Source organism: Oncorhynchus clarkii, chromosome 23 (genome assembly GCF_045791955.1).
Source record: "Oncorhynchus clarkii lewisi isolate Uvic-CL-2024 chromosome 23, UVic_Ocla_1.0, whole genome shotgun sequence".
In the NCBI taxonomy this organism is placed as follows: domain Eukaryota; kingdom Metazoa; phylum Chordata; class Actinopteri; order Salmoniformes; family Salmonidae; genus Oncorhynchus; species Oncorhynchus clarkii.
The window spans coordinates 50738414-50760871 of record NC_092169.1 but is presented as its reverse complement, the minus strand read 5'-3'; the positions used below and the strand labels follow the sequence as shown (position 1 = coordinate 50760871).

The 22458-nt window shown below is 47.6% G+C and overlaps 1 protein-coding gene across 5 annotated transcripts in view; it reads left to right on the top strand.

Moving 5' to 3' along the window:
* The window catches only part of LOC139381457 (family with sequence similarity 135 member A), a 50544-nt gene that overhangs the window by 16523 nt on the left and 11563 nt on the right, over window positions 1-22458 (top strand). The window contains exons 4-13 of one of the 5 annotated variants that reach the window (XM_071125001.1): window positions 5914-6053; window positions 9890-9960; window positions 10447-10620; window positions 10850-10976; window positions 14190-14343; window positions 15928-16005; window positions 17098-17147; window positions 17463-17618; window positions 21916-21989; window positions 22298-22452. In XM_071125001.1, coding sequence (XP_070981102.1) covers window positions 5914-6053; window positions 9890-9960; window positions 10447-10620; window positions 10850-10976; window positions 14190-14343; window positions 15928-16005; window positions 17098-17147; window positions 17463-17618; window positions 21916-21989; window positions 22298-22452 — 1179 coding nt within the window. Of the gene's footprint in view, window positions 1-5913; window positions 6054-9889; window positions 9961-10446; window positions 10621-10849; window positions 10977-14189; window positions 14344-15927; window positions 16006-17097; window positions 17148-17459; window positions 17619-21915; window positions 21990-22297; window positions 22453-22458 lie in introns of all 5 variants that reach the window. The other 4 variants (XM_071125002.1, XM_071125000.1, XM_071125004.1 and 1 more) reach the window with 4 other exon arrangements.

Genomic DNA, 22458 nt, shown 5'->3' with positions numbered 1-22458 from the left:
ATTCAGGGATTGGGATGATTCACTTTGTGAATGGGCACGATAGTTTCAGTTTTCTAGATTTGGGTGGTTCTGCTGCTGTCCAATGACATTTGAAAAAGTATTCTGTACATGTTACACAGCCACTTACACTCCCTGATAACATCCCACTTAGACCATCACAGCCTTTTGCTTTCTGAGGATGGAGTTTGGAGAAGACCTGAAAGGCAACCTTTTCAGAGACAATTCTGGGACTCTGGGATGATTCTGGGACTGTCATCCCATGTATTGTTATTTTCAAGTATGTTTTTCATTTTGAGTTTGTAAAAAAAATATTTTTATTTCTACTTTGCACATTCTTCCATTGCAAAACTACCATTCCAGTGTTTTACTTGCTATATTGTATTTACTTTGCCACCATGGCCTTTTTTGCCTTTACCTCCCTTCTCACCTCATTTGCTCACATCGTATATAGACTAGCTAATAATGTATTATTGACTGTATGTTTGTTATACTCCATGTGTAACTCTGTGTCGTTGTATGTGTCGAACTGCTTTGCTTTATCTTGGCCAGGTCGCAATTGTAAATGAGAACTTGTTCTCAACTTGCCTACCTGGTTAAATAAAGGTGAAATAAATCAAATAAATTAAAATCCAAGTAGTTTTTAAACTCTGTTTAATGTTTCTTTGAATGGATTTCATCAGAGTTGTATCCACCCCTTGACTTTTTCCACATTTTGTTACATCCTTATTCTAAAATGGATGACATTTTTGCACATAAAAAAAATCTCATTTACATAAGTATTCAGACCCTTTACTCATAATGGGTTCTGAGTTCTAAACTTGAAATATTGTTAATCATGAGGAAATGAGGAGTGCCACAGTCTGGTTTCTATACCAGAAGTGAATGGGTATCCGTAGGAGGAATGTATATGGTCGGGTCAATTAAGGGTGGATATGAGCCAGAGGCTTGGAGTGTACTGAGTAAAGGAAAGACAATCACATGTTTGCAGTCACTGATAAGGGTGGAGAGATGTGGATTAGTGTGGAATGGGGGCCGAGGTCAGGTCACATTAAGGGAGAAGGAACAGTACCTTTGGCAGTGATTACAGCCTCAAGTCTTCTCGGTTATGACGCTATAAGCTCGGCACACATGTGTTTGGGGAGTTTCTCCTATTCTTCTCTGAAGATTCTCTCAAGCTCTGTCAGATTGGATGGGGAGCGTCGCTGCACAGCTATTTTCAGGTCTCTCCAGAGATGTTCAATCAGTGGCTGGGCCACTCAACGACATTCAGAGACTAGTCCCGAAGCCACTCCTGCGTTGTCTTGGCTGTGTGCTTAGGGTCGTTGTCCTGTTGGAAGGTGAACCTTCGCCCCAGTCTGAAGTCCTGAGTGTTCTGGAACATGTTTTCATCAATGTTCTCTGTACTTTGCTCCGTTCATCTTTCCCTCGATCCTGACTAGTCTTTCAGTCCCTGCTGCTGAAAAATATCCCCACAGCATGATGCTGCCACCACCATGCTTCACTGTAGGGATGGTGCCAGGTTTCCTCCAGACTTGACTCTTGGCATTCAGGTCAAAGGAACTCTGGAGCTCTGGAGTTACCATCGTGTTCTTGGTCTCTTCCCTGACCAAAGCCCTTCTCCCCCGATTGCTGCAGTCATTGTTTGATACCCTTTCACAGATCTGTGCCTCGACACAATCCTGTCTCGGAGCTCTACGGACAATTCCTTTATGCTTCATTAACAGAGATGTTTTCTGATTGCGTGTGAGGCAGGTTCCATATTGTTCATCATTTGGGAGGGTTTTGTTTAAGTTCTTGGTTCTCCTTCAACATATTTTACTATGAAAGGAATGATTAGGCCAGACGTTAATGCAACCGCTGTGTCAGATTTCTTTTTAAACTTTTACGGAAAAAGCATAATTTGAGAACGGCGCTCAGAACCCAAAACAGCCAGAGGAATATCCGCCATTTTGGAATCAACAAAGTTAGAAACAACACCATAAATATTCACATACCTTTGATGATCTTCATCAGAAGGCAGTCCCAGGAATCCCAGTTCGACAATAAATGACTGATTTGTTCCATCATTTATGTCCAAATTGCCACTTGTTGTTAGCGTGTTCAGCCCAGTAACCCATCTTCATGAGGCGCGAGCATTTCATCCAGACAAAAACTTGAAGTTCCATTACAGTCCTTTAGAAACATGTCAAACGATGTATGGAATCAATCAATAATGTTCCAACCTGGGAATTCCTTTGTCTTTAGAAAGGCACTGGAACGAGAGGTAACTCTGTCGGGAGCGCGCGTCATGAGACCGAGGCACTATGCCAGAACACTGACTCAAACAGGTCTCATGAGCCCCTCCTTTATAGTAGAATCATCATTCACATTTAAAAAGACAGTTGACATCTAGTGGAAGCCCTAGGAAGTGCAACCTTATCCATATCTCAATGTGTACTCGGTAGGCCAAGCTTTGAAAAACTACAAACCTCAGATGTCCCACTTCCTGGTTGGATTTTTCTCAGGTTTTCGCCTACCATATGAGTTCTGTTATACTCAGACATCATTCAAACAGTTTTAGAAACTTCAGCAAGCTGAGAGATGATAAATATGATATGAAGCTCTCCTCTAAATCGTCTGGTCTGATTTTGTGCGTTCCAGAATGGTGATGCTGTCTCTTTTAATGTGAAAGATGGCGTTTATCTAGAGTTCCAATGTGTGAGTTGAATATCCATTTGAACTGACAGTGATACTCTTGGTTGAATGACATTGAGGGAAGCCCTTCAGATGAATGTGGATTTGGTCTACTCCTCCATTGGGTTTTTTTGTTGGTTTGGAGTTGGCATAGTGGCAGGACTGGTTGATCTCACAAAACCAGCCTTGTTCCCAGCTCTTTTCTGAGTCCTGGCAGCCTGGAACAGTCATAACTCATCCCTGTCCTGGTCTGCACTGAGAGGAATGCCTTTGCTCCCTCCACTGCAGCCTCACAATACGCTGCATTCTGTCCTCCAACAACCAATCCTCCTTTCACAGTGAGGATTAAGAGGGGACAAAGGAGGATGAGATTGCAGGATGCTCCAGTGTTTTCTGCTCTGAGCCTGATAGGAGTCAGTGAGAGGCTGAGAGCTTTAGCTGAGTGGGATTGGTTCTTCCTCCTCACCTCAACCCTGGGGTTTCTAAGTGGCCTATTAATAGGAGGCCTTGTCTCTGGTCTCTTGCTAGCCAGGTCTCTCTGGCATTGGTAGTACACCCAATTGACTAGAGTTGGTGTTATACTTTAAGTGGTGAAAAAGGCTAATTCCCCAAAATGGGGTTGTTTCATTTTCAGCAGAAAGCTGTTCCATGAGCTTGTATTGTATTTTCTGGGTTGGTGGATTCCTGTTCCTCTCTGGTCTTTCCCTCCACGGCTATAGTGCTGTTAGTACCTCTACGGCTGATCTCATAGTTGTAGGTTCTATAGTGCTGTTAGTTCCTCCATGGCTGATCTCATAGTTGCAGGTTCTATAGTGCTGATAGTTCCTCCCCTGCTGATCTCATAGTTGCAGGTTCTATAGTGCTGTTAGTTCCTCCACGGCTGATCTCATAGTTGCAGGTTCTATAGTGCTGTTAGTTCCTCCACGGCTGATCTCATAGTTGCAGGTTCTATAGTGCTGTTAGTTCCTCCACGGCTGATCTCATAGTTGCAGGTTCTATAGTGCTGTTAGTTCCTCCACGGCTGATCTCATAGTTGCAGGTTCTATAGTGCTGTTAGTTCCTCCACGGCTGATCTCATAGTTGCAGGTTCTATAGTGCTGTTAGTTCCTCCACGGCTGATCTCATAGTTGCAGGTTCTATAGTGCTGTTAGTTCCTCCATGGCTGATCACATAGTTGCAGGTTCTATAGTGCTGTTAGTTCCTCCACGGCTGATCTCATAGTTGCAGGTTCTGTTGTGCTGTTAGTTCCTCCACGGCTGATCACATAGTTGTAGGTTCTATAGTGCTGTTAGTTCCTCCCCTGCTGATCTAATAGTTGCAGGTTCTATAGTGCTGATAGTTCCTCCCCTGCTGATCTCATAGTTGCAGGTTCTATAGTGCTGTTAGTTCCTCCACGGCTGATCTCATAGTTGCAGGTTCTATAGTGCCGTTAATCACCTAGAAAGGATAGGAAATGGTTAGTCATCCTTGTAAGCCATCAGCCATGTGTAAAACAACCAACAGACTGACTGCGTCTGTTTGCTGTGTCTATGCTGCTAGGACATGCCTCAGACTGCTGCCAGGTCACAGCTGACATCCTGGATGTCTGCTAGAGGGAACATGTACTGTAAGCTGTTCATAGGAAGTTAACTGGCCAACTTCTCACCGGTACCTAGTAGTGCTGGGAATTGCCAGGGACCTCACGATACGATATTATACCCATACTTTGGTGCCGATGTGATATGTGCCACAATTCTCACAATTCTATATGTATTGCTATTCGATACTGTGATTTTATTAGGATTCCATGTTCCAAACATATTGCTCACCATATGTCTGCTGCAGAGGGACAGAGAGCCAATGGAAAACCAGTTTTGATCTGTCATGGAAATAAAAGTACTAAAAACAAATTGGCTACTTATTTAAAAAGAAGATGGAGAACAAGTTTTGGTACAGCTAAGCAGCGCAAAAATCTATATTGCGATAGTCATAATTATGTGATATATCGTCATATTATCCTGATATGTTACTGTTTGGCTTTTTCCCCCTATTAGTAGTACCTAACCCCCCCTCTTCTCAGTACCTACCCCCCCCCCCCCCCTCCTCTCAGTATCTAACCCCCCCCCCTCTTCTCAGTACCTAACCCCCCCTCTTCTCAGTACCTAACCCCCCCTCTTCTCAGTACCTAACCCCCCCTCTTCTCAGTACCTAACCCCCCCTCTTCTCAGTACCTAACCCCCCCTCTTCTCAGTACCTAACCCCCCCCTCTTCTCAGTACCTAACCCCCCCTCTTCTCAGTACCTAACCCCCCCCCTCCTCTCAGTACCTAACCCCCCCCTCCTCTCAGTACCTAACCCCCCCTCTCAGTACCCAACCCCCCCTCTCAGTACCTAACCCCCCCACTCCTCTCCGTACCTAACCCCCCCTTCTCCTCTCCAGTACCTAACCCCCCCTCTTCTCCTCTCCAGTACCTAACCCCCCCACTCCTCTCCGTACCTAACCCCCCCTTCTCCTCTCCAGTACCTAACCCCCCCACTCCTCGCCAGTACCTAACCTCCCCACTCCTCTCCAGTACCTAACCCCCCCCTCCTCTCCAGTACCTAACCCCCCCCTCCTCTCCAGTACCTTACCCCCCCTCTCCAGTACCTAACCCCCCCACTCCTCTCCAGTACCTAACCCCCCCACTCCTCTCCAGTACCTAACCCTCCCACTCCTCTCCAGTACCTAACCCTCCCACTCCTCTCCAGTACCTAACCCCCCCCCTCCTCTCCAGTACCTAACCCCCCCCTCCTCTCCAGTACCTTACCCCCCCCTCTCCAGTACCTAACCCCCCCACTCCTCTCCAGTACCTAACCCCCCCACTCCTCTCCAGTACCTAACCCTCCCACTCCTCTCCAGTACCTAACCCTCCCACTCCTCTCCAGTACCTAACCCTCCCACTCCTCTCCAGTACCTAACCCTCCCACTCCTCTCCAGTACCTAACCCTCCCACTCCTCTCCAGTACCTAACCCTCCCACTCCTCTCCAGTACCTAACCCTCCCACTCCTCTCCAGTACCTAACCCTCCCACTCCTCTCCAGTACCTAACCCCCCCTCCTCTCCAGTACCTAACCCCCCCACTCCTCTCCAGTACCTAACCCCCCCCACTCCTCTCCAGTTCCTAGCCTCCGGTTAATCTCAGTTATTTTGTTGATATAGTCATTGTGTATTACTGTGTTGATGTAAGTTTTCTGCATTCAAACAAATGTCTTCTCATTACAGGTTCTGATCTGGCCTTCCCTGCGGCTGTGGTCGATGACGTCATCTGCAGCAAGACCTTCCAGATCCTCTATAAGAACGAGGAGGTGGTTGTCAATGATGTGCTGGTGTTCAAAATCATGATGCTGCTGGATGAGAAGAAGGTAATGAAGCTAGATTGTAGGCTAAGACGAGGAAGCTAGACTGTAGGCTAAGATGAGGAGGCTAGACTGTAGGCTAAGATGAGGAGGCTAGACTGTAGGCTAAGCTGTGGAGGCTAGACTGTAGGCTAAGCTGTGGAGGCTAGACTGTAGGCTAAGCTGTGGAGGCTAGACTGTAGGCTAAGCTGTGGAGGCTAGACTGTAGGCTAAGCTCTGGAGGCTAGACTGTAGGCTAAGCTGTGGAGGCTAGACTGTAGGCTAAGCTGTGGAGGCTAGACTGTAGGCTAAGCTGAGGAGGCTAGACTGTAGGCTAAGCTGTGGAGGCTAGACTGTAGGCTAAGCTGTGGAGGCTAGACTGTAGGCTAAGCTGTGGAGGCTAGACTGTAGGCTAAGCTGTGGAGGCTGGACTGTAGGCTAAACTGAGGAGGCTAGACTGTAGGCTAAACTGAGGAGGCTAGACTGTAGGCTAAACTGAGGACGCTAGACTGTAGGCTAAGCTGAGGAGGCTAGACTGTAGGCTAAGCTGAGGAGGCTAGACTGTAGGCTAAGCTGAGGAGGCTAGACTGTAGGCTAAGCTGAAGAAGCTAGATTGTAGGCTAAGCTGAGGAAGCTAGACTGTAGGCTAAGCTAAGATGAGGAAGCTAGACTGTAGGCTAAGCTAAGATGAGGAAGCTAGACTGTAGGCTAAGACCGTGACCAATGACCAAGTTGTCGTTGTGCTGGTTAGAATCAGTTCTGCTATAGAGGACAATAGGCTGACTTTCACTGAGGCTCTGGCTAGCCTGTGTTCAAATGGTCACAGTAGCATACTACTTACAATGCCCAATACATTGCTTCATACTGAGTGAGCTTGAGCTCCACTGCAGTGATCCATATGATTGGCCAATTAGATGCAGGCTATTTAGCTTTAATGTAGACAATTTAGCCTAATATCTCACATGGATATTGTTCACAATAGCATGTTATAAAATAAATACCTGTTATGATGGTATGGATATAGGAGCAGAGACGTGGTAAGATGGTATGGATATAGGAAGAGAGACATGGTATGGATATAGGAAGAGAGACGTGGTATGATGGTATGGATATAGGAAGAGAGACGTGGTATGATGGTATGGATATAGGAGGAGAGACGTGGTATGATGGTATGGATATAGGAGGAGAGACATGGTATGATGGTATGTATATAGGAGGAGAGACGTGGTATGGATAGAGGAAGAGAGACGTGGTATGATGGTATGGATATAGGAAGAGAGACGTGGTATGATGGTATGGATATAGGAAGAGAGACGTGGTATGATGGTATGGATATAGGAAGAGAGACGTGGTATGATGGTATGGATATAGGAGGAGAGACGTGGTATGATGGTATGGATATAGGAGGAGAGACGTGGTATGATGGTATGGATATAGGAAGAGAGACGTGGTATGATGGTATGGATATAGGAAGAGAGACGTGGTATGATGGTATGGATATAGGAAGAGAGACGTGGTATGATGGTATGGATATAGGAGGAGAGACGTGGTATGATGGTATAGGAGGAGAGACGTGGTATGATGGTATAGGAGGAGAGACGTGGTATGATGGTATAGGAGGAGAGACGTGGTATGATGGTATAGGAGGAGAGACGTGGTATGATGGTATTGGTATAGGAGGAGAGACGTGGTATGATGGTATGGATATAGGAAGAGAGACGTGGTATGATGGTATGGATATAGGAGGAGAGACGTGGTATGATGGTATGGATATAGGAAGAGAGACGTGGTATGATGGTATGGATATAGGAGGAGAGACGTGGTATGATGGTATGGATATAGGAGGAGAGACGTGGTATGATGGTATGGATATAGGAGGAGAGACGTGGTATGATGGTATGGATATAGGAGGAGAGACGTGGTATGATGGTATGGATATAGGAAGAGAGACGTGGTATGATGGTATGGATATAGGAAGAGAGACGTGGTATGATGGTATGGATATAGGAGGAGAGACGTGGTATGATGGTATGGATATAGGAAGAGAGACGTGGTATGGATATAGGAAGAGAGGCGTGGTATGATGGTATGGATATAGGAAGAGAGACGTGGTATGATGGTATGGATATAGGAAGAGAGACGTGGTATGATGGTATGGATATAGGAAGAGAGACGTGGTATGATGGTATGGATATAGGAAGAGAGACACGGTATGGTTTTTCCACTCTGAAGGGTTTCCTCTGATTTCTATCCATTCATACTAATGTACTACTAAGAATGCATGCCCAGTACTGCACATTGCTTCATACTACGTAGTACGTACTACTAAGAATGCATGCCCAGTACTGCACATTGCTTCATACTACGTAGTACGTACTAGAGGTCGACCGATTAATCGGAATGGCCGATTAATTGGGGCCGATTTCAAGTTTTCATAACAATTGGAAATCGGTATTTTTGGGTGCCGATTTATTTTAATTTTTACACCTTTATTTAATCTTTATTTAACTAGGCAAGTCAGTTAAGAACACATTTTTATTTTCAATGGCGGCCTAGGAACGGTGGGTTAACTGCCTCGTTCAGGGGCAGAAAGACAGATTTTCACCTTGTCAGCTCGGGGGATCCAATCTTGCAACCTACAGTTAACTTGTCCAACGCAATAACGACCTGCCTCTCTCTCGTTGCACTCCACAAGGAGACTGCCTGTTACGCAAATGCAGTAAGCCGAGGTAAGTTGCTAGCTAGCATTAAATTTATCTTATGAAAAACAATCAATCATAATCACTAGTTAACTACACATGGTTGATGATATTACTAGATATTATCTAGCGTGTCCTGTGTTGCATATAATCTGACTGAGCATACAAGTATCTAAGTATCTGACTGAGCGGTGGTAGGCAGAAGCAGGCGCGTAAACATTCATTCGAACAGCACTTTCGTGTGTTTTGCCAGTAGCTCTTCGTTGTGCGTCAAGCATTGCGCTGTTTATGACTTCAAACCTATCAACTCCCGAGATGAGGCTGGTGTAACCGAAGTGAAATGGCTGGCTAGATAGCGCGCGCTAATAGCATTTCAAACATTTCACTCGCTCTGAGCCTTGGGGTGGTTGTTTCCCTTGCTCTGCATGGGTAACGCTGCTTCGATGTGGTGGCTGTTGTCGTTTTGCTGCTGGTTCGAGCCCAGGGAGGAGCGAGGAGAGGGATGGAAGCTATACTGTTACACTGGCAATACTAAAGTGCCTATAAGAACATCCAATAGTCAAAGGTTAATGAAATACAAAGAGGGAAATGGTATAGAGGGAAATAGGGATATTGAAGACTCATGTTAAAAGGAACCACCAGCTTTCATATGTTCTGAGCAAGGAACTGAAACGTTAGCTTTCTTACATGGCACATATTGCACTTTTACTTTCTTCTCCAACACTTTGTTTTTGCATTATTTAAACCAAATTGAACATGTTTCATTATCTACTTGAGGCTAAATTGATTTCATTGATGTATTATATTAAGTTAAAATAAGTGTTAATTCAGTATTGTTGTAATTGTCATTATTACAAATACATATATTTTTTAAATCGGCCAATTAATCGGTATCGGCTTTTTTTGGTCCTCCAATAATCGGTATCAGCGTTGAAAAATCATAATCGGTCGACCTCTAGTACGTACTACTAAGAATGCATGCCCAGTACTGCACATTGCTTCATACTAAGTAGTACGCTAGTGAATGGTGCTCTTGGGTTGTTGTCATGGTGGAAATCAGTTCCTCTGTCGATGGGAGAAAGGCTCACTGTCACTATCACTCACACAGTTTCTTTTCCCCCTCTGAAATGATTGTTTCCCCTGTCTGTCTCTATCCCTCTTCAGGTAGAAGAATCCCTCAATGACATGGACTTCCAGCTGTCTCTGGAGTTATACTTCACAGATGGAGACTTCTCGTACGTTTCATCATGGCCGAACACTGTGCTTCTTATGCTCTTACCAAACCTGTGTTCAAACACCATTTGAAGTCTTAGATACTGTACTTCTAGTGTTTTCTTTAGCCTGCCCAGACAGCCAGATTGATGGGGGTGGCAGGTTTGCAACTAAAACACCAGACAAGCTCATTCAACCCCAGATAAAGTTTTTTAAATTCTTCATGTAGTATTTTAACCCAGATCTGGCTATTTTTAGATGAAGATTGTGTTTTTGGATCTCTGCTATGGTGTCCTTAATAAACCCGTATCCGGCACTTTTAAGACACGTCTGATGGGGTCTGTTTATACCAAGGGAGTGTGCAGCAGTGCATTTCAAGTCAAATATTTCCCAATACTTTAGATGGAAACATTGCACACAGTTTTTTTATATTCTTTATGCATCTATATGAATACATTTTTCTATTGTATGATTTGAGTTTCTCCAGCAGATACGTTCTTTTCCACTAGGCCCGAGGAGCTCAGCTCCCTGCAGAACATCAGCAGTCGTTCGCTCCGCTTGCACTTTAGCCTGAACCGAGGCATCCACCAACACATCAATATCATGTTCGACTACTTCCACCTGTCTGTCGTCTCTATGGCCGTCCACGCATCCCTGGTTGCCCTGCACCAACCCCTCATCAGGTAACACCCCCCCACTGTATAGGGAATAGGGTGTGACTTCGGACTGACTTGGATATATCATCACGTTCATAAATAAGCATAAGTCTCTCTGGATAAGAGCGTCTGCTAAATGACTAAGATGTAAATCTACACTATATTTATCCAGCCTCCAGTTTAGACTTTGTCTTCAGAGCAGTATAACTGAAAGGTGTTGACCAGTTGATTCCTTAATGGCTGTTGTCTGTTGTAGTTTCCCCCGGCTAGTGAAGAGTACATGGCTGAATCGCACCGCCCCCCAGCAGAGTAAAGACTCTGTCATCCCGGCCCTGGAGAATGTGGTGTTTGGAACCAGCTATGTCAAACAGCTGTCTGCTGATGTAAGTATAGATTAGGCCTCAGGGCTGTCTTCCTCTAAAAAAATGTTTCTCGTCTGAGTTGTCTGTTCTAAAACATGTATTTTTCCATATATTGACACACCCTATAACATCAACTATATGTACTGAGCTTGTCTGATGCTTTAAGGGCACTGTGATTGAATAATTAAGACGCACAAATGACTCAAGACGGAGCCAGAGATCAACATAACCAAAATAAAAATACATTTTCCCCACCCTCCTCCTCCTCCTCCTGCTATGACGTTTCCACTGGATCAGACCATGATATGTTTCCCTTTTATCAATGGGAGAAAGATGGAAAGATTTTTCAAATGCATTGAGGAACTATTGTCATTCTCAATGGATGTAAAAATATACTTTGTTCACCTGCTGTTTGAGGTAAAGAAGTAAACACTTTGAGAAGATCCACAGCTCATTAGTGGTGATGAGTTAAGACAATCACAGATACTATCAGACTTCCCCAAATAGGCACATTTCTACATTTGCACACAGGCCAGGTAGCCTAGGTCTACATCTATGGATAATCAGGTGCACGTCCTTAAACAATATTAACAGGAGCGCTCCAAACATAATACAATGAATAAATGGACCAAACTCTTAAATGGAATGAAATAACCCAAAACGTGTCTCTCACGAGTGTAGCACAGGTTGTGAGCTCTGTTCACTCTGACATGGAGAATGGTAATTACAAACCAATTAGTCCTCAACCTCCAGATAAATCAGTCATCTCTCACTAATGGCTTCTAGTAGCTCTTCTTTTTCCCTGACTGTAGGCCAAATAATAATATGTTGAATCCATTAACAGAAATGACCGGAACAAAACAAACATAGATAGATGAGAATGAAAGGTACTACTGGTGTTATGTGTCGTGGTGAATTGATAGAATTTAACAATCGAAGGGCAAACCATTCACGCAGTTAATATGAAACAATGAATTGGCCGGAGAAGATGCATTCTGGAGAGAGATGAGTCTTGTGCATCTAAGCCACACTTACCTTCTTAACTTCAACATTTTAAATGATACCCAAAGCATTATCTTCACACATACTGTATTGTAGGCCTAAGGAATACTCTCATACTCTTTAGACATTTATGGAAAGACCAATGCAATTTCACTTATTTTCTCCATTCTATCAAATTGCTTGAGGTACCAAAGCAAACACCCTCTCGGCTGATGCCTGTCTTAGTGATGGACTGTGCCATCCCCACTGCCTCCACAACGGATTAGTCCACTGAGACAGGCAGGAATCAGACACCCTCTCAACTGATGCCTGTCTTAGTGATGGACTGTGCCATCCCCGCTGCCTCCACAACGGATTAGTCCACTGAGACAGGCAGGAATCAGACACCCTCTCAACTGATGCCTGTCTTAGTGATGGACTGTGCCATCCCCACTGCCTCCACAACGGATTAGTCCACTGAGACAGGCAGGAATCAGACACCCTCTCAACTGATGCCTGTCTTAGTGATGGACTGTGCCATCCCCGCTGCCTCCACAACGGATTGGTCCACTGAGACAGGCAGGAATCAGACACCCTCTCAACTGAAGCCTGTCTTAGTGATGGACTGTGCCATCCCTGCTGCCTCCACAACGGATTAGTCCACTGAGACAGGCAGGAATCAGACACCCTCTCAACTGATGCCTGTCTTAGTGATGGACTGTGCCATCCCTGCTGCCTCCACAACGGATTAGTCCACTGAGACAGGCAGGAATCAGACAGCTGTCTCGTGTGCCATGACAATATATCTAGATCTAAAGAAATCGACCAGCAGCATATCAATCAAATAACCGACCCGTCTAGTACACCTTCATCCAGAAATCCTGTTGGAGGATTCACAGATTTCATACTTATTCCCCTCCTAATTCCGGGAATCTTCCAACCGTGATGTCCGAAAGTTATCTGTATTTTGTGACCCTTATTCTGCTAGTAATGACTTCTATAGGAACGAGTGTTATGCTGCTAGTAATGACTTCTATAGGAACGAGTGTTATGCTGCTGTTAATGACTTCTATAGGAACGAGTGTTCTGCTGCTAGTAATGACTTCTATAGGAACGAGTGTTCTGCTGCTAGTAATGACTTCTATAGGAACGAGTGTTCTGCTGCTAGTAATGACTTCTACAAGAATGAGTGTTCTGCTGTCAGGGACAAGCTGCTAGTAATGACTTCTATAAGAATGAGTGTTCTGCTGCTAGTAATGACTTCTATAAGAATGAGTGTTCCGCTGTCAGGGACAAGCTGCTAGTAATGACTTCTATAAGAACGAGTGTTCTGCTGACAGGGACAAGCTGCTAGTAATGACTTCTATAAGAATGAGTGTTCTGCTGACAGGGACAAGCTGCTAGTAATGACTTCTATAAGAATGAGTGTTCTGCTGTCAGGGACAAGCTGCTAGTAATGACTTCTATAAGAATGAGTGTTCTGCTGCTAGTAATGACTTCTATAAGAATGAGTGTTCTGCTGCTAGTAATGACTTCTATAAGAATGAGAGTTCTGCTGCTAGTAATGACTTCTATAAGAATGAGTGTTCTGCTGCCAGGGACAAGCTGCTAGTAATGACTTCTATAAGAATGAGTGTTCTGCTGCTAGTAATGACTTCTATAAGAATGAGTGTTCTGCTGCTAGTAATGACTTCTATAAGAATGCGTGTTCTGCTGCCAGGGACAAGCTGTACTTCATAAAGACTGTAAGGTACAGGGCAGAAGGAAAACAAGTTGTGGTAGGAGAGGTTATTGACCGATGAGATGGGGAAGAAGAAGCTCTACTAGAAACCATTAGGGAGAGATGTTGGATTTAGCTGGAGGTCTAAGAGTAACTGGTTTGTAATAACACCGACATGGAGAAGGGGAGCTAATAGCTAGCCCCCCCCCCCCCCCTCCCACACACACACACACACACACACAGGGTTGATGCCTGAATGCAACATGTTCAATGAAGTGGAATGCTAGAGACAATGCTCAGTCCCCTTGTCACTCTAAGATACATGCAGCAAGACCTAATGGGGCAGCTCAGAACACACACACACACACAGACACACAGAGAGAGAGAGAGAGAGCTCAGAAAGCAGTGCAATGAGGAATCCATTCTCTTCACTGTGACCTTGTCTTGACTGTGTGTGTGTGTCACAGCATCTGTGACTTGTTATAGCCTGTTATGACCTGTTATTAACACCCTGTGTGTCTCCCTCCCTTCAGGGCAGAACATTCCTGGTGTCAGACCAATGTTTGCAGCATGCATTCAGTCTTCACCACAGTCTCTGTGCCAGCCTACTGCTGGCCTACCAGGGCCTGTTTGGTTACTTCACCTCCGTCAGCAAGGACCTGCCCTCCTCACACCGCATGGAGCTAGGTAGACCTACACTACACCATGGTAACACTACAAACAGTCAGTCACACACCCATCACATTGCCAGGTGGCTGCATGGAGAAAAACAGTGTCAACTGAAATGGAAAGAATCTCCAGGATGTTGATGCTCCACAGATGTAATGGATATGTGGCACTGACAGACTGGGTCATTCCCCCATAGTCCATTTATTACCTCAGTTTTGGCGTTGACATTACAACACTGGACCTGCAGCTTGATTTGACTGCAGGGTTTGAGTTGAAGAATTAGATTTAGAGAGCCCTGATACCCAGTGAGAGAATTACAGGACATTCAACTGTGTATTACACCTCAACATGATCCAGAAACACACACCTCTAGCCTGCTGCCAGACTTTACTGTTAGAACACTCTTGTTTAATGTTGTGCTCTTCTCTCTCTTGCTTTTTCCATTGTCTGTATCTAGAATGAGTATGATGTATTGTACATTTGTCTTCATCAACTGGCTGTGTTGTTTATCATAGTATTTGCATGTCATCATTTGCTCCCTGCCTCCTACAAAAATAATTCCTTTCAGCCGTTCTAGAAGGAAGTTGATGGTAGTAGTTGACTTGCTCACCCTTGGAGTCACAACATCAACTCTCCTCCCTACAACTAGCTGTGGTCTGGTGCTTCACAGACTGTTAGTCACAGTCACAACATCAACTCTCCTCCCTACAACTAGCTGTGGTCTGGTGCTTCACAGACTGTTAGTCACAGTCACAACATTAACTCTCCTCCCTACAACTAGCTGTGGTCTGGTGCTTCACAGACTGTTAGTCACAGTCACAACATTAACTCTTCTCCCTACAACTAGCTGTGGTCTGGTGCTTCACAGACTGTTAGTCACAGTCACAACATTAACTCTCCTCCCTACAACTAGCTGTGGTCTGGTGCTTCACAGACTGTTAGTCACAGTCACAACATCAACTCTCCTCCCTACAACTAGCTGTGGTCTGGTGCTTCACAGACTGTTAGTCACAGTCACAACATCAACTCTCCTCCCTACAACTAGCTGTGGTCTGGTGCTTCACAGACTGTTAGTCACAGTCACAACATCAACTCTCCTCCCTACAACTAGCTGTGGTCTGGTGCTTCACAGACTGTTAGTCACAGTCACAACATCAACTCTCCTCCCTACAACTAGCTGTGATCTGGTGCTTCACAGACTGTTAGTCACAGTCACAACATCAACTCTCCTCCCTACAACTAGCTGTGGTCTGGTGCTTCACAGACTGTTAGTCACAGTCACAACATCAACTCTCCTCCCTACAACTAGCTGTGGTCTGGTGCTTCACAGACTGTTAGTCACAGTCACAACATCAACTCTCCTCCCTACAACTAGCTGTGGTCTGGTGCTTCACAGACTGTTAGTCACAGTCACAACATCAACTCTCCTCCCTACAACTAGCTGTGGTCTGGTGCTTCACAGACTGTTAGTCACAGTCACAACAAATGTTTCATCCTGAACATGATCAAGTACTTATTAATCCATTCTAACCTTAGAGGGCATAGTAACAACAACAGCAAGGTTAAACATGCCCTTATATATGTGCCAATCACTCCTACTAGCCAAGCCCAGCATGCAAGTCCTTTATGAGAGAGTACTCAGAAGACCCTTCCCTCCAGACCAAAGGCACGTCTTTATAGGTATGTCCCCCCTACCTGAACCCTACATGTCCCTTCCCTCTACCCTCAGTTCAACCTGCTTCTTCATATCTTTTCTTTTCCCGTTTGGTTTCTTTGCTTTCTCCTCTTTTGGTTCCTTTTTCCCCACACACCTGGTAATCTTTCTGTGTGCTTCAATGCCTCAGTCTTTCAGTCACTATAACTCCTAGAGGTCAGTGCCTGTCATAGTCCTCTGTCTGTCATTTATTCACACACTTCCTTCTCCCCACAGGTGGGCCTTCTTCTTCTAGTCCTTTTCTGTCACAGTCATATCTCTGGGGCCAGGTCTCTCTCTCTCTGGCTCTCTTCTTCTTGTCCTTTTCTGTCAGTCATATCTCTGGGGGCCAGGTCTCTCTCTCTCTGGCTCTCTCTCTCTCTCTGGCTCTCTTCTTCTTGTCCTTTTCTGTCACAGTCATATCTCTGGGGGCCAGGTCTCTCTCTCTCTCCTTCTAGTCATTTTCTGTCACAGTCATATCTCTGGGGGCCAGGTCTCTCTCTCTCTGGCTCTCTTCTTCTAGTCCTTTTCTGTCACAGTCATATCTCTGGGGGCCAGGTCTCTCTCTCTCTGGCTCTCTTCTTCTTCTTGTCTTTTTCTGTCACAGTCATATCTCTGGGGGCCAGGTCTCTCTCTCTCTGGCTCTCTTCTTCTTGTCTTTTTCTGTCACAGTCATATCTCTGGGGGCCAGGTCTTTCTTTCTCTCTCTCTCTCTCTCTCTCTGGCTCTCTGTCTCTCTCTCTCTCTGGCTCTCTTCTATCTTCTTAGTCCTTTTCTGCCACAGTCATATCTCTCGGGCCAGGTCTCTCTCTCTCTCTCTCTCTCTCTCTCTCTCTCTGGCTCTCTCTCTCTTGCTCTCTTCTATCTTCTAGTCCTTTTCTGCCACAGTCATATCTCTGGGGGCCAGGTCTCTCTCTCTGGCTCTCTTCTTGTCTTCTCTTCATCCGTCTGATTGGCTCTTATGTCTAATGATACCGTTGATTTTCCAGCCTGTCTGTCAGACTTGACAGATCTGTATATGATTGTGGAATTGACAACAAAAAAGGACCTCTTTTAATGCTCTTTGTTTTGTTCTCCAGAGGAACTAGACGTTGAGAACCGTCTCACTGAGCTCTGTGATCAAGTCAAGGTACGATATTAGTTTCTGCCATCAGCTCACTGTCTGAGCCCTTTTCATAGTCAAGTCGATAGGTCTACTTAGTGGACTAATCACTTCCAGCACTATGGCAGGTCTCCCTGACCCAGATTAAAGTCCTGGACTTAAACTCCTGGACAAAGTTCTTCATTGAGTGTGATTTGGATTTGAAATCAAATAGAGATGAGCTGACCTCAAGGAAACATGGAAGAATTGGAACAGGGCCTGTGTTTGTGTTTTAGCTTGTCTTTGTGGCGCCCCCTGGTGTCTATACTGGGCTAATCCATGTCCCCCTCTCTCCAACAGCAGAGAGCGGAGAGCCCGGACGAGCTGGCAGAGCTGGTCAATATGAACCTGGCCCAGCTGTGTTCCCTCCTCATGGCCCTGTGGGGTCAGTTCCTGGAGGTGGTCTCACTGCAGGAGAATGTTGCTGCCCTGCTGGCTGTGGAACATCACACACTCAGAGTGAGTAGATTAGCAGCACCTAGCACCTCACTAACCCTGCTGACCATGGTGCACCTCACTAACCCTGCTGACTGTAATGCACCTCACTAACCCTGCTGACTGTAATGCACCTCACTAACCCTGCTGACTGTAATGCACCTCACTAACCCTGCTGACTGTAATGCACCTCACTAACCTTGCTGACCGTGGAGCACCTCACTAACCCTGCTGACCATGGTGCACCTCACTAACCCTGCTGACCATGGTGCACCTCACTAACCCTGCTGACTGTGGAGCACCTCACTAACCCTGCTGACCATGGTGCACCTCACTAACCCTGCTGACCGTGGAGCACCTCACTAACCCTGCTGACCGTGGTGCACCTCACTAACCCTGCTGACCATGGTGCACCTCACTAACCCTGCTGACCATGGTGCACCTCACTAACCCTGCTGACCATGGTGCACCTCACTAACCCTGCTGACCGTGGAGCACCTCACTAACCGTGGAGCACCTCACTAACCCTGCTGACCGTGGAGCACCTCACTAACCCTGCTGACCATGGTGCACCTCACTAACCCTGCTGACCATGGTGCAACTCACTAACCCTGCTGACCGTGGAGCACCTCACTAACCCTGCTGACCATGGTGCACCTCACTAACCCTGCTGACCGTGGAGCACCTCACTAACCCTGCTGACCATAGAGCACCTCACTAACCCTGCTGACCATGGTGCACCTCACTAACCCTGCTGACTGTGGTGCACCTCACTAACCCTGCTGACTGTGGTGCACCTCACTAACCCTGCTGACTGTGGAGCACCTCACTAACCCTGCTGACCGTGGAGCACCTCACTAACCCTGCTGACCATGGTGCACCTCACTAACCCTGCTGACCATGGTGCACCTCACTAACCCTGCTGACTGTGGTGCACCTCACTAACCCTGCTGACCATGGTGTACCTCACTAACCCTGCTGACCGTGGAGCACCTCACTAACCCTGCTGACTGTGGAGCACCTCACTAACCCTGCTGACCATAGAGCACCTCACTAACCCTGCTGACTGTGGTGCACCTCACTAACCCTGCTGACTGTGGTGCACCTCACTAACCCTGCTGACTGTGGTGCACCTCACTAACCCTGCTGACCATGGTGCACCTCACTAACCCTGCTGACCGTGGAGCACCTCACTAACCCTGCTGACCGTGGAGCACCTCACTAACCCTGCTGACCATGGGTCACCTCACTAACTCTGCTGACTGTAATGCACCTCACTAACCCTGCTGACTGTAATGCACCTCACTAACCCTGCTGACTGTAATGCACCTCACTAACCCTGCTGACCGTGGAGCACCTCACTAACCCTGCTGACCGTGGAGCACCTCACTAACCCTGCTGACCGTGGAGCACCTCACTAACCCTGCTGACCGTGGAGCACCTCACTAACCCTGCTGACCGTGGAGCACCTCACTAACCCTGCTGACCGTGGAGCACCTCACTAACCCTGCTGACCGTGGAGCACCTCACTAACCCTGCTGACCGTGGAGCACCTCACTAACCCTGCTGACCGTGGAGCACCTCACTAACCCTGCTGACCATGGGTCACCTCACTAACCCTGCTGACCATGGGTCACCTCACTAACCCTGCTGACTGTAATGCACCTCACTAACCCTGCTGACTGTAATGCACCTCACTAACCCTGCTGACCGTGGAGCATCTCACTAACCCTGCTGACCGTGGTGCACCTCACTAACCCTGCTGACCGTGGAGCACCTCACTAACCCTGCTGACCATGGTGCACCTCACTAACCCTGCTGACCGTAATGCACCTCACTAACCCTGCTGACTGTGGAGCACCTCACTAACCCTGCTTACCGTGGAGCACCTCACTAACCCTGCTGACTGTGGAGCACCTCACTAACCCTGCTGACCGTAATGCACCTCACTAACCCTGCTGACTGTGGAGCACCTCACTAACCCTGCTGACCGTGGAGCACCTCACTAACCCTGCTGACCATGGAGCACCTCACTAACCCTGCTGACCGTAATGCACCTCACTAACCCTGCTGACTGTGGAGCACCTCACTAACCCTGCTTACCGTGGAGCACCTCACTAACCCTGCTGACCTTGGAGCACCTCACTAACCCTGCTGACCGTGGAGCACCTCACTAATCCTGCTGACCGTGGAGCACCTCACTAACCGTGGAGCACCTCACTAACCCTGCTGACCATGGAGCACCTCACTAACCCTGCTGACTGTAATGCACCTCACTAACCCTGCTGACCATGGTGCACCTCACTAACCCTGCTGACCGTGGAGCACCTCACTAACCGTGGAGCACCTCACTAACCCTGCTGACCGTGGAGCACCTCACTAACCGTGGAGCACCTCACTAACCCTGCTGACCATGGTGCACCTCACTAACCCTGCTGACCATGGAGCACCTCACTAACCCTGCTGACCATGGTGCACCTCACTAACCCTGCTGACCATGGAGCACCTCACTAACCCTGCTGACCGTGGAGCACCTCACTAACCCTGCTGACCGTGGAGCACCTCACTAACCCTGCTGACCATGGCGCACCTCACTAACCCTGCTGACCATGGGTCACCTCACTAACCCTGCTGACCGTGGAGCACCTCACTAACCCTGCTGACTGTGGAGCATCTCACTAACCCTGCTGACCATGGGTCACCTCACTAACCCTGCTGACCGTGGTGCACCTCACTAACCCTGCTGACTGTGGAGCATCTCACTAACCCTGCTGACTGTGGTGCACCTCACTAACCCTGCTGACCGTGGAGCACCTCACTAACCCTGCTGACCGTGGAGCACCTCACTAACCCTGCTGACCGTGGAGCACCTCACTAACCCTGCTGACCGTGGAGCATCTCACTAACCCTGCTGACTGTGGTGCACCTCACTAACCCTGCTGACCGTGGAGCACCTCACTAACCCTGCTGACCGTGGAGCACCTCACTAACCCTGCTGACTGTGGAGCATCTCACTAACCCTGCTGACCATGAAGCACCTCACTAACCCTGCTGACCATGGGTCACCTCACTAACCCTGCTGACCGTGGAGCACCTCACTAACCCTGCTGACTGTGGAGCATCTCACTAACCCTGCTGACTGTGGTGCACCTCACTAACCGTGGAGCACCTCACTAACCCTGCTGACCGTGGAGCACCTCACTAACCCTGCTGACCGTGGAGCACCTCACTAACCCTGCTGACCGTGGAGCACCTCACTAACCCTGCTGACCGTGGAGCACCTCACTAACCCTGCTGACCATGGGTCACCTCACTAACCCTGCTGACTGTAATGCACCTCACTAACCCTGCTGACTGTAATGCACCTCACTAACCCTGCTGACTGTAATGCACCTCACTAACCCTGCTGACCGTGGAGCATCTTACTAACCCTGCTGACCGTGGTGCACCTCACTAACCCTGCTGACCGTGGAGCACCTCACTAACCCTGCTGACCATGGTGCACCTCACTAACCCTGCTGACCATGGTCACCTCACTAACCCTGCTGACCATGGTGCACCTCACTAACCCTGCTGACCATGGAGCACCTCACTAACCCTGCTGACCATGGTGCACCTCACTAACCCTGCTGACCATGGAGCACCTCACTAACCCTGCTGACCATGGAGCACCTCACTAACCCTGCTGACCATGGTGCACCTCACTAACCCTGCTGACCGTGGAGCACCTCACTAACCCTGCTGACCGTGGTGCACCTCACTAACCCTGCTGACCATGGTGCACCTCACTAACCCTGCTGACCGTGGTGCACCTCACTAACCCTGCTGACCGTGGTGCACCTCACTAACCCTGCTGACCGTGGTGCACCTCACTAACCCTGCTGACCATGGAGCACCTCACTAACCGTGGTGCACCTCACTAACCCTGCTGACCGTGGTGCACCTCACTAACCCTGCTGACCATGGAGCACCTCACTAACCCTGCTGACCGTAATGCACCTCACTAACCGTGCTGACCATGGAGCACCTCACTAACCCTGCTGACCGTGGTGCACCTCACTAACCCTGCTGACCATGGAGCACCTCACTAACCGTGGAGCACCTCACTAACGCTGCTGACCGTGGAGCACCTCACTAACCCTGCTGACCATGGTGCACCTCACTAACCCTGCTGACCATGGTGCACCTCACTAACCCTGCTGACCATGGTGCACCTCACTAACCCTGCTGGCTGTGGTGCACCTCACTAACCCTGCTGACCGTGGAGCACCTCACTCTGTTCATGTGTTCTCATTCTGGTCTCTTGCTCTCCATATTTCAGGTGCGGAGATTTGCAGAGGCCTTCTTTTGTCTGGAACACCCGAGACAAACGGCACTGGCCTATCAGGAACTACAGTAAGACAAATTACTAACGTGTGTGTGTGTATGTGTGTGTCCTGTCTTTGTTTTTATGATTAATTAACCACCAATTGACAATAACAGAAAATGAAGATTTGTACTGTTTTGTTTTTCCCTCCTCACGTCTTCTCTCCCCTCCTCACGTCTTCTCTCCCCTCCTCACGTCTTCTCTCCCCTCCTCACGTCTTCTCTCCCCTCACGTCTTCCCTCTCTCCCCTTTTCCCTCTCTCTCCCCTCCTCACGTCTTCTCGCTCTCTCTCCCCTCCTCACGTCTTCTCCTGCTCTCTCTCCCCTCCTCACGTCAGTGCTCACAGCCACCAGCAGATGACCACAGCCATCAAGAGTTCCTCCTACTTCCTGTCTCTACCACCACTTCCTGTTGCATGTGCCGACCTGGACGGGGACGTCAGCTCCCTGCCAATCATCTTTGAGGACAGATACCTGGACTCTATCACGGAAGGTCAGC